Source organism: Rhea pennata, chromosome 1, assembly GCF_028389875.1.
Source record: "Rhea pennata isolate bPtePen1 chromosome 1, bPtePen1.pri, whole genome shotgun sequence".
Taxonomy (NCBI): domain Eukaryota; kingdom Metazoa; phylum Chordata; class Aves; order Rheiformes; family Rheidae; genus Rhea; species Rhea pennata.
Genome location: NC_084663.1, coordinates 187,335,204 through 187,350,675, shown reverse-complemented (window position 1 = coordinate 187,350,675; position 15,472 = coordinate 187,335,204). Strand labels below are relative to the sequence as shown.

Below are 15,472 nucleotides of genomic sequence, written 5' to 3'. Positions count from 1 at the left end.
AGTCAGGAACTCTTCCAAGTGCTGTTTAATGTACTGATAAAGATATAACTAGAGTTTGAGCTAAACATCTTCATAAGGTGCACTACTGTGTAAAATGAACATACGTCTCAAGTTATTTCTAACACAATACTCCATGACAATATGGCTAAGGTCCCCATTGCCAGAACTCCTTAATCCCCCAGAAAAATAAAATTCTATATGGTTCACTAGCTTTTCTGTTGTCCGTCTCCTTAGCTTGCCTAGGACTGATAGTATGGCACCTGTTGTAGTCACACTTTCCCTGCCATCTGTACTAGGAAATAATTGTTTCATCTAACAGTTGCATTTAACAGTTTCTTTGCCTTCCCTTCCCAGAAGGTGTTCTACAGGGTACATGGGAGAGTTTAAGAGTTTAAGAGTTAAAGCACAACGTGAGAGTCAGAAGATTTAAGTTTGTAGTTCTGTCATAGGTTTCTTCTCACAATATTCCTGTGGGTTGGATTACAATCTGTTTCACTGAAGTAAATCCAAAGCAAATCCATTATCTTCATCACACTTCTATTTCTGTAATCAAGACTACTACAATGGAATAACTTTGAGCAGCTTGTCTCAAAATGAGTTGTTCTTGATTTCTAATAGAGTGAGTGAGCAAAATTTGAGGATGGACTCCCATGCTCCAATTGTAACTACCATATTCCGTTGCTTATTAGCAACAGAGTTTGAGGCCCCAAGTGAGAGACATCACAATCATCATAATGATGAAGTGTCATTTACAATCTTCAAAAACATATCTGACTAGGCAAGTATTTGTGTTAGTGTACCTGCCTTCACACCTCATTCACTATATGGCCACACTGCATTGTCCAGAGGGATGCATCAGGACTTCAGCTAACACACATCAGCACATCCAAAGCATTTGGCAATCCTCTCTATGCTCTGAGGATGCTGGAGCTCTTCACTAAGAATAGAAGCAGCCTAAATGATTCACTGATACCAAGCACCTTTAACTTTTCACAGCTAGCAGAGGTGAAGCTCATTCCCTGCTGGAACTGAGCCATCACAGGTATCAGCACAGATCTCTGGTCAGCAGAACATGCTTTACAGTCTACTTACATACTGGTTTCAGTGAATAATCCCAGTGCAACACACTACCAGGTCTTCTGCCAGAGGTTCATCAAATAGTTACACTCCAATCACATCTGATTAGAAATGATGCCTCAGCCTCAGTTTGTGACAAAAAGCTCAATTTTATATTAAACAGATGTCCAATCACAGACAAATTGCATACCTTGACATGTCCAGAGTGACAGATATATAGAGTTAATGTCTCAGCAAAAAAGGGAAAAAAAAAAGGTTAAAAAAAAAGTCTTAAAATAGGTTTTAGCAACAGTGATCTGTATTCCTGAGTTTCACATAAATGGATGCAATATGTGACAAGAGACCGACCTCTCATACTGAGAGACTATTGCACAGATGACAAAGTAATAAAAGTTGAATCTCTTCAAGCTAGAAGGCTGATATAATGGCAAGAAAACAAAAAAAAAAAAAAAAAACAAAAAAAAAAAAAAAAAAGAGCTGTTTGATATTTTAAAAAGCCCTTTCTGACTGAGGACAAACATGCATTACGATACTCCTTCTAAGTGGATACATCCTTTTTTCTATAGGCTACTTTGACTTCAATTAACAACTGTGTTTTAGAATCTCACAGTTTACAGAACTGCAGTAATTTTTTTTAAAACAACCTTTTTAACAGATAACAGAGGCTGAAATAGTTCTGTCTCACCAAAGTCTCACTGGTAGCTATCGCACAGTCAAGAAATTAACATAAGCGCTATAGAAAATATCTTAGGGAAATTATAACCACAGAGGGAAGGGAAATGGATGGGATAAACTCCTCAAATAGTAACTGCAAACAATCTTTAACATATTAAGCAAACTTCATTTCTATTTAAGTGCTGCACAGCACACAGCGTCCTAAGCACCAAATACCTTCTGATCCTCCATTTTGGAATGGATCTCTCTATATAGTTGAGCTATTCCTTGGCAATTGTGGGCTACCAAATAAATACTAGAATTCGCCTTCTTCCTAAAATTTGTCAAATACTCAGAACAAACTACTAGTGAATTCAGTTTGCATGATAGAAACCTAGATATAGAGTTTTTATTTAATTCATATGGAAAAGAAAAAGTACTCTGATAGTGTCTCCTCACTTCCTCTAAAAAAAAAATGAACTGTTTGAAATAAGTAAAAAAAAAAACCTTTAAAGTTCCTATTTCAAATAATTTAAGAAAGCTAGAGGTTTAGAGGTTAGCTTCTAATAATTTTGAACAATTAAGGAAGAAAGGGAAAAATTAGATGCTTAATCTAATTACGCTTAGTGCTAAGGCATATACACTTGATAAATAGGAGAGCACTTTCCTACAGAAAAAAATCCTGAAATACAGATAGCTGGACCTAAACACAATTTATGAATCAAAATGTAAGGCTTTATTTCTTAGAAACTACATGATTTCCACATTCATTATGCTTCACTCTGGATCTCAATTGCAAATGTAATGAATTCAACTGACACCTCACCACTGACATTAGCGGCAGCAAGAATCTGCCCCATGCTTCAAAGTTACATGTCTAAAATTCTAGAGTTTTTTGTCTAGTTTATGTCAGTTTGGCTATTTCAGCCTCAGAGATAAAGAAAGACACACAAAAATGCTTAGCTATTTGGAATGAGGATAATGAAATAAAGTCTGCGTGGTTTGTAAAACAAGGAAGCTTGAAAATGCACATTTCTACAACTCATTCTCTTAAGCTGTTAGGTATTAGATTTCTAGCATCTTTTTCATTACAAGTTATCTACAATCCTTAAACATATATTCCTCCTCCCTTGAAATTCTTTCTTCCATGTATTTCCCTGTTTCTAAACAAAGGGGGGGGGGGGGGAAAGACCAGGTTCTTCTTTCTAGAAGGTCAAGTTTTACGATACAAAACCACTGATTAAATTATTACCACAGAAAGTTGTCTGTGGCCAACAGTCCTGGTTTATAAGATTTAGTAACAGATGAAATCAAGTTTTTATACTAAAAAGCCCCAAAATACATTTCCTAAGAAAATACACTGTGTACAAGCAAAGTCTCTAAAATCAAGGAGAGTGAAACTCTTTCAAATCTCATTAAAAATTAGTCTATATTGACTAATTGATTTATATGTGTTATTCTCTTTATTTAGGTACTTGACAACAACATCTCAATCCACTCTTATTGGATTCTATAACTTAAAATAAACTATTTTTGTTCTACAGCCTCTTTGCCATTCCTATCTACTGAGGCAAATGGAGTAACATGAAGATATCTTCCAATGGATTGGTAAAAAGGAGGGTTTAAAACTGTAAATGATCTTTTCTGTAGCAGTTTTGCCTGTTCAGTAGCAGGAAGCTACAGCAAAACTTTAAGAAACATACACCATTTAGAGCATTTAGTGTATTAGATTTACTAGTTGCTATGAACAGTTTCAGTGCTACAGACTCCATATAAGAGCTCACACATCATTATAAACCATCAAGGTAATGGCTTGCAGCACCTGGATTTACTATACTGTCACCATACGCTACTGTTCATTGAGTGACAGAAAGAGATCATTTGATACAAAACTGTTACTGAATTACTCTGACAGTTGTCTCTTCTAACACATAGGATATTCATAGAATGACAGCTGATCTTCAAAACATCCAAAAATTTTTTAAACCATCGGTAATTGGAGAAAAAGAATTCAATTCAGCAATAGCTATTGTTGGACTGAGATAAAGTAAAAAATCTTCACTAAGAAGAAAAAGTAAGTGCTGTGAACAGTTGGTTTGGTGAGAAGACTGAAATATAAACATTGTGAAAGGGACATACGTATCATGTTTATCAGACTAAAATAGCTGCTAAACAGAATGAAAAATAATAACTGAAATGCAGAAGTCTGAGTTCTTCTTTTTTTTTCAAAATAAACTTCAGTGAAAAGCACTGCAGTTATTAATTACCATATGTCACGATTAAAATTCCTCAAACAGCTTCTTCTGCTAAACTACACCTTCTAGTGTGATGTCTGTGACAAAGATGCCTCATAAAATCATCAGCTTTAACACCTCAGCACCAGACATGAGCAGCTGTCTTGCTGATCACTAAGGTCTAAAGGCTAATGTCACCATCTGGGTCAAATCCTTCCAAGTGCCCCTCCCAACAAAATGCAGGTTTTTCTATTCCAGATAAGCTGAGCAAATTAAGAGTGACTTGACCCATCAGGGATTTTTGGAGCTTTCAATCAGCCAAGAATTCACTGCTTATTTTGTCTTCATTTTATCCACATTCCCCAAAGATGAACTAAAAAGCTGCTGTCCCAAGGACTAGAAAGAAGGCCTGGATTTTTTTTCTTTATGCTGCTATCACATAAAACATTTTAAAACTTTCACCATTATGTGTGTCCACAATATTGCAATAATTTACAGCGAAAGGAAAAAAGTCTACAACTTCTCAGATGACAGAACAGTTTAAAAATTTGATTAGAATGAATAGCTGGACGTATGAAAAGAAAAAAAGCAATATCCCATTTTCATATAAAACCTCAAAAATATATATATCGCTACTTTGGGTACTGTGCCACCACTTTGCAACCAAGAAGTGGCTTTTCAGTTCTGTTATACTCTCAGTCTTGTACTTGAGCACAGTGCCCTGACAAACAAGTAGATACTTTTATTTACTTGTATCAGTTCGAGGTAAGGGTAGTCTCTTTTCCCAGAATCTCAGCATGTGCTGTTACAGTAGAAAGGTAGATGGGCTCAAAGAAAAAATAGGAACACTGCCCAACCCTGTCTATATGTTACACCCTTGTGCCCATGAGGCAGTCAGATTGGAGACCAAGGGAGAAAGACCAGGCAAGGAGTCAAGACTACAGCTGGGAAAGTGAGGATGAAGGAGAACGAGAATCTAGGAGAGAACAGAGTAAAGGAAATAGGCAACCTCCTTTTGTCCTTCTGGAGCCAGAGAACAAGCAGACTCATGGTTGCTCCTGACAGGACAATATGGCAGCAGCATGTAAGACTGGCTGGAAGGAGCTCCCCTATCTCCACCACAGAGACAGCATAGAAGAGGGAGCTGCAGTAGCTAGAACTGGGGACCTTAGCCCAGTGATCTTAGCGCAAGTCATCCAACTTAAAAAACATACTGTAATTCTGGCAGCTGGAGCCAGATAAAGCTTTCTTTGCTCTTGTATGATAAGCACAGGTTGAACTATCACTCCCTTTGCCTCTTTTACATCACTTACTGGTTGGACAAACCACTAGCAGAGTTCACAGTACTTTGTAGGTCTATACTGCAAGACTCATGAGAGCAACAACCCAGTTCTGTGGTGCTACAAATATAACCCACCTCAGTGGCTCTCCAATAGTCCTTCCAAGGACTCAGCCTGCCTGCCTGATGCTGGCCAGGTGTTTCTGCCACAAGGGCAGATGGCAGCAGGCTGGAACAGGCACATTTCCAGCCATCCTTAGCACAGTTATCCAGGGACACAGACGGATGGGGCAGAATCAACCCCTAAACACTGTGCTGCGGGATCTGCTAACAGTCCATGAAGCACAGTACCCGGCTGCACTGGTGAGGCCACACAAGGTGGTTCAGGGCTCACACTTGAAACACAGGACCCGTAACATCTCCACACCTTGCTTCCCAGGTGTAAAACAAGGATGATGAGGTGCTCTTCTCCTGCAATGGACCGCCAGGGCCTTCCAAGCACGGCAATCCTCCAAGGCAAGATCCCCACTCCCCAGAGGATTGCACAGAACACGCAGCGGCTGCCCCGAAGGAGCTGAATGGGGCAGCTGGGGCCTGGCCGCAGCCACCTCCGCACCCCCCTTCCAGCCCCACGCTGCCCCGTGGCCCCTCACACCCCCCCCCCCCCACGGCGAGCGCGGGTGGGGCAGGAGGAGGAAAACAGGACAGTTGGCCAGAAAACTAAACGCGAGGGACGCTGCCGGCCGGCGGTGGCCGCCGTGTGCCGAGGCGCAAAGCCTGCGGGGAAGCACCGGCTCCCCGGCACCGGCAACAAGTGCAGCCGGCGGCCGCGGGGGAGCAGCCGCCGCCCCGCCGAGGGAAGGAGAAGGGGAGGGGCAGCCCCGCGCGGGGGGCAGGGGGGGCGCCGGCGCCCCACTCACTCACCCGCCCGTCTCGGCTCCCGAGTCCACGCAGTCATCCTCGCCGCCGGGCTTCTTGTCCATGGCGGTGGCGGCGGCCGGGCCCGGAGCTGCGTGGGCGAGCGGCGCGGCGGTCGGCGCCGCCGCTGCGGCTGCCGCCCCCTGCTGCGCGGCGGGGCGGGGCGGGGCGGTGGCGCGCGCCCCGCCCTCCAGGCGTTAACGGCCGCGGCGGGCCGCCGCGCGCGTGCCACCGCTGGGCGACGGGAGACTGTAACGGTCGTCGCATGTAACGGTTGTGTTTCCTGTAGAAAGAAGGGCTGAGAGGTGTCGTGCCTCGCATCTGTTAAAAGCCCCAATTCCTCACTATCCGTCTGTTTTCATTTTTGGAATATACGCTGTGGCTGTCTTTTATTTGAAGTCTCGGGCTGTGCTGAGCTCCCTCTGGTCTCCCCTTGTGTCACCTGGCACTGACTCATTACTTACCGCTTGCTCGTTACATGAAACGCAATTATGTTGAAATTACATGCAGAGGTGGGCAGGGAATGGCTTTCCAGCCCTGTGAGAATTTCTGTAATAATGAAGGAAAAAAACTGCTCTGCCCTGAGGCAAAAACAGCTTTGTGAATGCTCCCAGGGAAGAAATGCTGATAGAGCAAGATGTGCCGCTAATGGGGCAGCTCGAAAAGAAGACAGTGAAATATAAAGCGGCAGACAGGCTCCTGTGTTTGACACGTCTCCTGCATGCCAGCCTGATTTGTATCTGGTGGTGAGCACGTCTCATTTTCTCCATCACTCGCATTTGGTATAAATACTCACCAACACCAGGATGTGAAGCTAGGTCATGTTTGGCCGAAACATCAGTCATTCGTTAATCCGTGCAGTCGTTTGGGGCCCTAGCGGATAAGGGAAGGAGGCAGAATGGTTTGTTAGTTCTTGTCTCCAAGCTGAGACTAATATTCATGCGTCTGCCGAATCAGATCCAAGCATAAACCTGAAAGCTGGTATTCCTGTGTTCCCTGCAATCAACATTTTATGGGACAACTTAAAAAAATAAAAAAGAATCTACCCTGGAAACTGGGAAGCCTTTTCCACAAATGTTTTGTAGAAAATTTCAGCTTTGGAGCATTGGAATTTTCTCTTGAAAGATTGCCAGTAACTACCTAATTTGTCAGCTGCCAGAGACAGCCACTTCCAGAATGTGATCATAAGCAAAAAGAAGTTAAATAATTCTTTTGTTCCACCTTTTTTATTTGTACCTCATAGGAAAGAAAGCAAATGGTGAAAATCTCAGTATTTGAAACATAAAATACTAGACAGGACCAGAATGTAGAAATACACTGTATAAGACAATCTTACATTGCCAAAAGAATTGCTGAGCTGGTTTAGCTGTCTACATAGTCTGATATTGATGTCCTTCATTTAAATACTGCCAGTGGCAGAGTGAGCTGTATATAGGCATAAGCTAACACAAATTAATGGCAACAACCAACGTTGTTTAGCAGGCTCAAGCTGTGTGTAGTCCATGCCATTGATGTCTCTAATAGTGTATGGTGTTGGCCCTCTAAAATAAACTATATGTAGGTAGGAACATTGCAAAATCAAAAGGAAAGAGAGCAACTTGGGAACAGCTACGAAGGTCCTGTTAGCACACTGAAGGAACAAGGAGCGTACATCAAAGCCAGAAATGCCCATGATGAAACTGTAAATCAATAAAGCAGCGAGTTCCCATGATCCCACCACGGGAAGGATGCTGGACTCATGTGCAACTCTTGAGCCTCTGAGTTTCACAGGTGATAGGTCAGTTTTCACAGGCCAGGTTTCGTAGGTCGGTCCATTGATCCATCGATCTAGTGACCAATATCCAGTAATATTTAGAAGAAATTTTCTAGTTCCTTTATCTATTCATCAAGAATCAGAAAAAATCCTAGTGGTGTATGGGGAGCTTAGTGTTTAACATGTTTTGAATATCTGGCTTGATTTGTGCACATGTCATTTTAAAAGCAATATAAGTTTATGTGGAACACTTAACATAAATATTCCAATAAAATAAGGCTCTAGGTATGGCATAACCCTCCCCCTAATTGGAATCCCTCTTCCCACTTTCCTCTAGCAAGTTACTAAATGCTAGTTTGGATAAAATGCTATAAAAGGTACTTGATACACATCAGTCCTGTACTGGCAGAGAGAGAGTAATTTCAATCCAGAAATTACAACAACAAACTCTTCCTTCCCTCCTGACTGGTAGACTATACCATCTAAATCAATTTACTCATATGTGCAAAATTAAGTGCATTTTTTTTTCCTTTAGGGTTGGGGCCAAAGTGCTGTGCCAGGGTGTGAGAATAACTGTGGCGGAATCTGGTCCTCAACTTACTAATATTTGAATCACCACATTCAGGTAAGAGGCCTTTACTTTCAGACACTGTGTGTTGAGTGATTTGCCCAAGGCAAGAGAATGGCAGCACTGAGACAAAAATTCAGGATTCCCAACTTGGGCCTCTTTTCTGGGAACAGCTAAATATTTGCTCTCCAACAACTACAGTGGGAATGGAGGACATTGAACCTCCCCTCCCCCGCCAAGGAGGTATTCAGTGTTCTGTAGTACCAGCACTGGACGATCCTGCTGTTTCTCTGATTCTTAGTCTACACACATGCATTTATTTAATCAGTACAACTCTTTAAAAACAGGTCACTCCCACTCACTTTTAAGTGTGATCTCAAAGTCAAATAAATTGAGTTTAGCCACTGTTGAACTGATTTAAGATGTAACCAAACCTCCTTAAATATTTAGAAGTGGATTTAGTTAAATTGATACATTTCTGCATGTAAAATTTTAGGTGGTCAGCTAATAGATCTTTTCTGTCTCTGACTTTTATTATCCTAGTTAGTTATGTTTAAGCACTGGCGTATGAGAGGATCTGGGATAGATTTTATGCTGCATTTAAGATTAATTTACTCCATCTGTCCAAGGGAGGGAAGAAAGAAACATTCTAAGGAAATATATAATTAAGATAGTAAGTAAAGCTACCACAAACTCCAGCCTCTCTTATTTATATATTTGCCTCATTTAACTCAGTTTTATTCTGGTCTTTCACATAATTATGGTGAAAAGAAGTCTTCTCTGCAATAAATTCCAGGCATTTCAGAGATTCTAATGAATGAGGTGTTAAGTCCTTGCTTTTACTTAGCATTTCTTTGTTACCAGTTTTTCACATTAACTCTTCTGTACGACCTGTTGAAAAGAGGCGTTAGTTTTTAATTACTTTCTTGTATTTATGAGGCTATGATATTGGTTCTGAGGTAATAGTGAAAATATTCTTGGGTTAAATTTCCCCAAATTTCAAGCCTTTTATTAAGTAGCATTTAATAGCAGTGGTCACAAAGACTGCTAGACATAAAAGTGTCAAGAGAAATCTTCAAAGAAGCCAAAAAATAAACCACTCTCTTGTCAAAAAGTAATGAAACTAACACTGAGGACATGAAATTAATGGCTGTTCTGCAGAGAGTTCTCTTGCTGTTTGTTACCAAGGACCAGATCTAAAGTACGAGTTAAGGTATTCAAAGGAAGATATAAAGAAAATTTAAATGCTTGTGTTCAAATCCATGATTCAACACTGGCTGATTAAGAGGTGTCTAACCTCCAAAGGAAACTTAAATTTTTAATTTAAAATTTTCAATGTGCCTAATGCTGTATGCCCAGAATTTACAAAGCTGACCAGTTTAGCTCATGACAGAGCTGAGCTTAAGCACCACATGATTGCAACGACGAGCTGTTATGGCCTGCATCTTTGTAGAAGCAAATGCAGTAGAATTTCCTCTCCCATCCGTCACATGATGATTTTGGTCGTAGTAACTGAGAACACAGTGCAGGAGAATGATAGTTATGGCTTCAAACTGAATAAAGACATTGTGAAAAGCTGTGTGGATGAAGCTGCACCAGATCATACATGTACTGAAGGAGAAGAGAAAGCGAAAGCATCGATTTTCCTTATGAAGCCACACCTGGATTCAGATTTCAATCTCTTTTCTACTCATGGAGTTCTACCTACTTGGCTATCATCTTTCCTATCTCAGCCGTGAGGACAACATGTGCGAAAGAGTGTTTCTGTAGCCCAAAGAGAAGTGAGGGAAGAGAGATGACAGTTCCACTGCCCCATATGAATGTCCTAATGATTAAGGACACTTATGGGATATTTCTAACTTCTTCCTTGTATTTCTTTCTGTGGCAGGACTTCACTGTCAGGTAGAGAAAGAGGAGAAAATGTAACTTAAATCATGGTATCAGCGCAATCTACCGGGAAAAAGATATTTGATTCAGTTCTTTTCATGTGGCATTTTGAGTCTCTTCCATTCTATGCGATTCCAAAAGAAGAGAGGGCAGATGTCACAGCAGTTTCTTCTGCATTACGCTATAAATTAGAGAGCCTTTCTACTCTTTGAAAAACAGAACAGAGATCTGGCTTAGCAGAAGATTCAGGAATTTGGACCCAGAAAAGACAAGGACACTGAAGGATGGGATTTTTCATACCTGACTAAAACATTCCATAATCGACTATATTCGTGCTCTCTGCATCCTATGCTACCTCAGTCTGTAGGCTAATACAGGGTTCTGAATTCCATTCCAGACACTTTTTGTTCCATTCTAGGTGCTGCAGTGACTAACTTCTTGGTTTACTGGATCTGGCTTTTTTAGAAAAAGTTTTCTCCTTTGGCAGACCCTGAGAAAATTAACACCCTCTAGGTCAAGACTTTTTGTTAACATAAAGTACTGAACTTCAGGCACTGGATTGTGGATTAAAAAAAAAAAAAAGAAATGAGACAGTTGCAGTTTTAGAAGGGAGAGAGGAGTTACAGCTTGACATGTGGTTCAGTGTTCATGCTAGGTCAGCCCTAAAAGGCTGACTTGCAGACTGGTGCATGTTGCCAAAATATTTGTGGCAATTTCTCACATAGGCTGTTGGGTTGTTGGCTTCTTTAAGGGTTATGATGAGGTCAGTTTCATTTGTGGTAGGTCTCAAGCCAGACACCCAAACTCCTAAAATTCTACAGTTTTGAGTTAAAATACAACTATGCAATAAAAGCTGTTTCTTCAAAGCACTCAGGCAGAGGTTTTCAGTGGAGTTTAAGGGAATTTGGTTCTCAGGTCCCACTATTTTAAATTGCATTTGAAAACACTAATATGCACCGTCCTACCAGAGTGTGTGTAGTATAGCACTGCAAATATGTATTTTATAAGCATATTGCCTTTTTTTTTACTTGAGTTCTAGTATATTAAAAAATTTATTGAGAAATTCTAGCACTTGGTAACAACTATTATAAAAACTTGAGCATTTGGAGTCCCTTTCTGTGCCATCCTGAGTAAAAGGAGAACAGAGGGAGTACAAGAAGAGCAGAGCCCCCTTCTCTGTGTAGGCATCCAGCTGGAGGCTTAGCTAAGCTGGGCAATGGAAAGCCCTCTTCATGGGGCATAATGTTGAGATAATACAGTATCATGGACTTGAAATTCCTCACATTGCAAACTGATCTGTTCAGCCAGATCTTTCACGGACTGTAATCTTTGGGTTTACTGCATGGAGGTGCAAGAATCTGCACTCAGACCTGATTTTTAGGGCAGTGGCTCTGTGGCAAGCAGTAATGAATCAGTTCCCAGGCTTTGTCAACTGATCTGTAATGACATCCTGGGCAAAGCATAAGGACTGACTCTTTGCTCCAAATTTTAGTCTGGCTTTCATATGGTGCAAAGGCTCCCTGAAGAGCTTAACAATAATTTAAGCAACTGGAATATACAAGGGCTTCATGCCACTGTTTTGTGGAGGTCATACAGGTGAATTCTCCCCTTTTCATCATCAGCATTTTTCAAGAAGCGTCAATTTTAAAGCAGGGACGGGAATTGTCAGAAGACTCTCCCTTGGTGCCCTACAACGAGTAGGAGTACGTCAGGATGATCCAAAGAAGGCCACCTGGCATGCCATTTGGACTGGAGAGGTGCTTTCAAGATCTCAATGGCTGGAGAGTTCTGCAGATTTACACGTATTTATAGGTACTCTTTGCCCATGGCACATTTGGCCAGAGGCTACTCTGATCTGTTCACCCATGGAGGGAGAATGAGGCTGCCTCTGTGGACTTTCTGAGCTGGAAGGGATAACATTTGAGTCTGTGGTAGGTTTTAGATGATGTTTAGGTGTTTACCTGGTTCCTCCAGTGATAGGAGTGTGGCACATAGCCATTAAAGCATAGTGAAAATGTTTCAGTTGTCAAGCTTAAAGGAGTGCTGACAAGTCTCATGTTGTGCCCTTACATCTTAGGACAAACTGCCAAGTGTGAAAAATTTGCCAAGAAAGCTTTGCATCAGTTTTATGAGGTCAGTGAGACATATCTGGCTTCTGCGGAGCACCTAGAGCTCTTCAGATACACACAATATCACTGCCCTATTAGGAATAGTCATAATAGCCACATAAGCAGTCCTATGTTAGTAACCCTGACAAATCCCATTAAATGAAGTTCTTCATGAAAGAGTGAGCTTTACAGCATTTGCTTTCAAGAACTATTCTTCAAATATTATTTTATTTTTCAAAGAGGAAGCATTAAACCCATAGAACAATAGCAACTTCTACATGTAGACTCTGAAGGAAAAAATAATCTTGCCTTTGCAGCTTGTCATGGCAGTAGAATGTTTTACTCAGGGAAGCAGCTAAATTTAAAATATTGTTGGATCTCCATGAGATATTTAATTTCTTAATTGTTTTACCACAGTGAATTACCTGCAATATACTTTTTTTATCATAAGATTGATTGAAAATCATATGGGCTTATTAGGTTTAAATGTTTGTATTAAAACCTTTCATCCAGACGTTGTAGGGTTTAATATAAGGGGGTTTAATCTGTGGGGTCAACCTAAGACAGTAATCATTAAGAAGTGAATCATAGGAATAGAACCTAAATAATTTTGCTAGGAGATACTTGATTCTCTTTCTACTTCTGAGAAATGCAAACAAGAAGAGATGCTAAAGTCCCATATATGTTGGTTGATGCCAGTGGTTGTGGCTTACAGGCTTTACAGCCTTCCTTCCCCCTTCCCTATTAGACTGAGGCTATAACTACTTCTTTTACTGGTGCAGTGGGGGAAGAAATGTTAAAATATCCCTTCTCTCATACCAATATGATATTGATACCAATAAGTAACCTTACATGCATGATGTCTCTGCTTGTGCTGAGAATATTAGGAGACAGTGATTTCCAGTGAATTTTGAGTCAGATGTTCTTTACCTGAGAGACCCATCTCTGACTATCAGCATGAGGAGAGCTGGGGGTTGGTGGGGGGGAGGATTTGAGAAATCCGACTTGATAAAAATGTAAACTTCCATTAAAAATTGGCAATGGGTGGAAACAGAGTCCTGTACAGGAAAGAATGCAGAAAGAACATCACTGGGACTTAAAAAGAGGAGGAACACTGCCTCAAGGTATGGGCCAGACAAAATTTCAGTGTTTCTCTCACAGTAGGCAAATCACTGAAAGAATGTAAATCATCCCTGGAGGCAGGCAGTTTTCAGGTTGATCCATTTGTACCAGGATGGTCTTTTCAGAGAACTGAGGAATCAAGTTAAAGGTCTTGACTAAACCTGCAAATTGCATCTTCTATGCCCTGCAGAACCAGAGTCTCCTTATACTTAACTAGCATCAAATACTTCCTTGGCAGCTGGCAGCTAAAACAGCCCAGCAAGAGAGAGTTTTTAGTCTTAAGCCAAATCAGTTTTCTGAAGAGACTAATCTCCTTCTTGCACAAATGCCAGTGCCAAGACAGTAGAGGAGGAAAGAACAAAGTGGCTGCCCTCCTCCAGAACAGGAGGAGAGGACAGGACCAAGCAACCCTGATTCACTTTGACTTTAGCTGCTGCTTTAAACTGCACTAAAAGAATTGCAGAACTATAACTGGGCTATATAAAAGTTTTGAGGGCAGAAATTTGGCCTAAAAATCCCTTAGCCAGAAAGGATTATTAGGAAAAATTTTGGATGCTATTTCTGTAGTCTGCAAGTTTTAACTGAAAATTACATAACTTTTTTTTGGCTTGTGTAAGTCAACTTTAAAAAAATAGTTCTAATGCTTAAGAAGCCCAGATATAATAGTTTGTTCTGGTATTTTGAAAGAAGTTCATAAAATGGCTTAAGAATCTTTTCTTAATATTTGTTGCTATAAACTTTTTGTTTGTTTGTTTGCTTGTTTTGTTTGGGAGCCATCTGTTTATCTCTGTAGTTCATTGCCATCTATCTACCTAAGAGTTTTGGATGGCTTCCCATCACTATAATGTCTGAATACTTTCTCTGAGAATAGCAGTGCCTCCTGGAATCCCTGGCTATTCTTCAATCTTCTTTTATTAGAGACTATAAGAATGGTTGTACTAGGCCATATCCAAGATCCATCTAGCCTGTTATCTGTCTAATTTAGTGGCCAAAAGCAGATATAAGTGTAAGAACAGGGCAAATATCTAGTGATACTTCTCTGATTTTCCTCAAGATGCAGCTCTGATGTTATAGAACATCAGAGATCGTAAGAGCAAAAGAGCTGGATCAGAGCATAGGTACATTTAGCCTACTCTTTTGTCTGTTTGCAGGAGCAGTTTGACTATGAGTTTGTGTCAGAATATATGGCTGACTTTGTGAATGCTACTTGGCATTCCCACCTAGTGGTGGGAAAAAACCTTAATGAAACAGAAAAGCTGTCTTGACAGTAGTTACACTCCAAATTAATTTGTTTTGGAAGTCTGCACTGTGTAGATGACAAAACATCTAATGGCTTTTGTCCTCAGCTCTGATATGCCTCAATTGGACTTCTGTGATTTATCAAAGGTCTCTTGGTGAATCTACCTAGAACTCCACGCTAGCGGCCAGCAGTGCTACTGCCTGGAGCTGAACTGTAGTGAAATATAGGTATTATCCTACACACAGCTAGGTGGATGTATCTTATGTGAATATATTGGTTTGATTTGATGGGGAAAGTTTATCTAGAAAAACAAAGGCAACCTATCAGTCACCATGGAAGATGCATTAAGAGACCATATCTGCTATTGAAAATGCTAATTACACCTCCAATCTATTTGATGTACAGACCAAAGCCCAGTTACTCACAAGTTTAAAGAAACCCAGCTTAATTTAAACGTCCTCACTTTCATGATGAAGAAGATCCTGTTCATGAGAACAAGGTTGAAATGTATGTCTTTATATTATGTTATAGGATTTGCCCTGATGAGACTCATCCCTACCTAGCTGCACTGGTCCTCTGCTTTGCTTACCCTTTGCCATCACTGGAATGATAGTATCAGTGTGGTTTCTCTG

The 15,472-nt window shown here is 40.7% G+C and overlaps 1 protein-coding gene across 1 annotated transcript in view; it reads right to left on the bottom strand.

Moving 5' to 3' along the window:
- The window catches only part of FAM124A (family with sequence similarity 124 member A), a 43,666-nt gene extending 37,439 nt beyond the window's left edge, over positions 1–6,227 (bottom strand). The window contains exon 1 of the mRNA XM_062576560.1: positions 6,169–6,227. Within this exon, the coding sequence (XP_062432544.1) occupies positions 6,169–6,227 (59 nt within the window). The remainder of the gene's footprint in view (positions 1–6,168) is intronic.
- Positions 6,228–15,472: the final 9,245 nt, after the last annotated feature.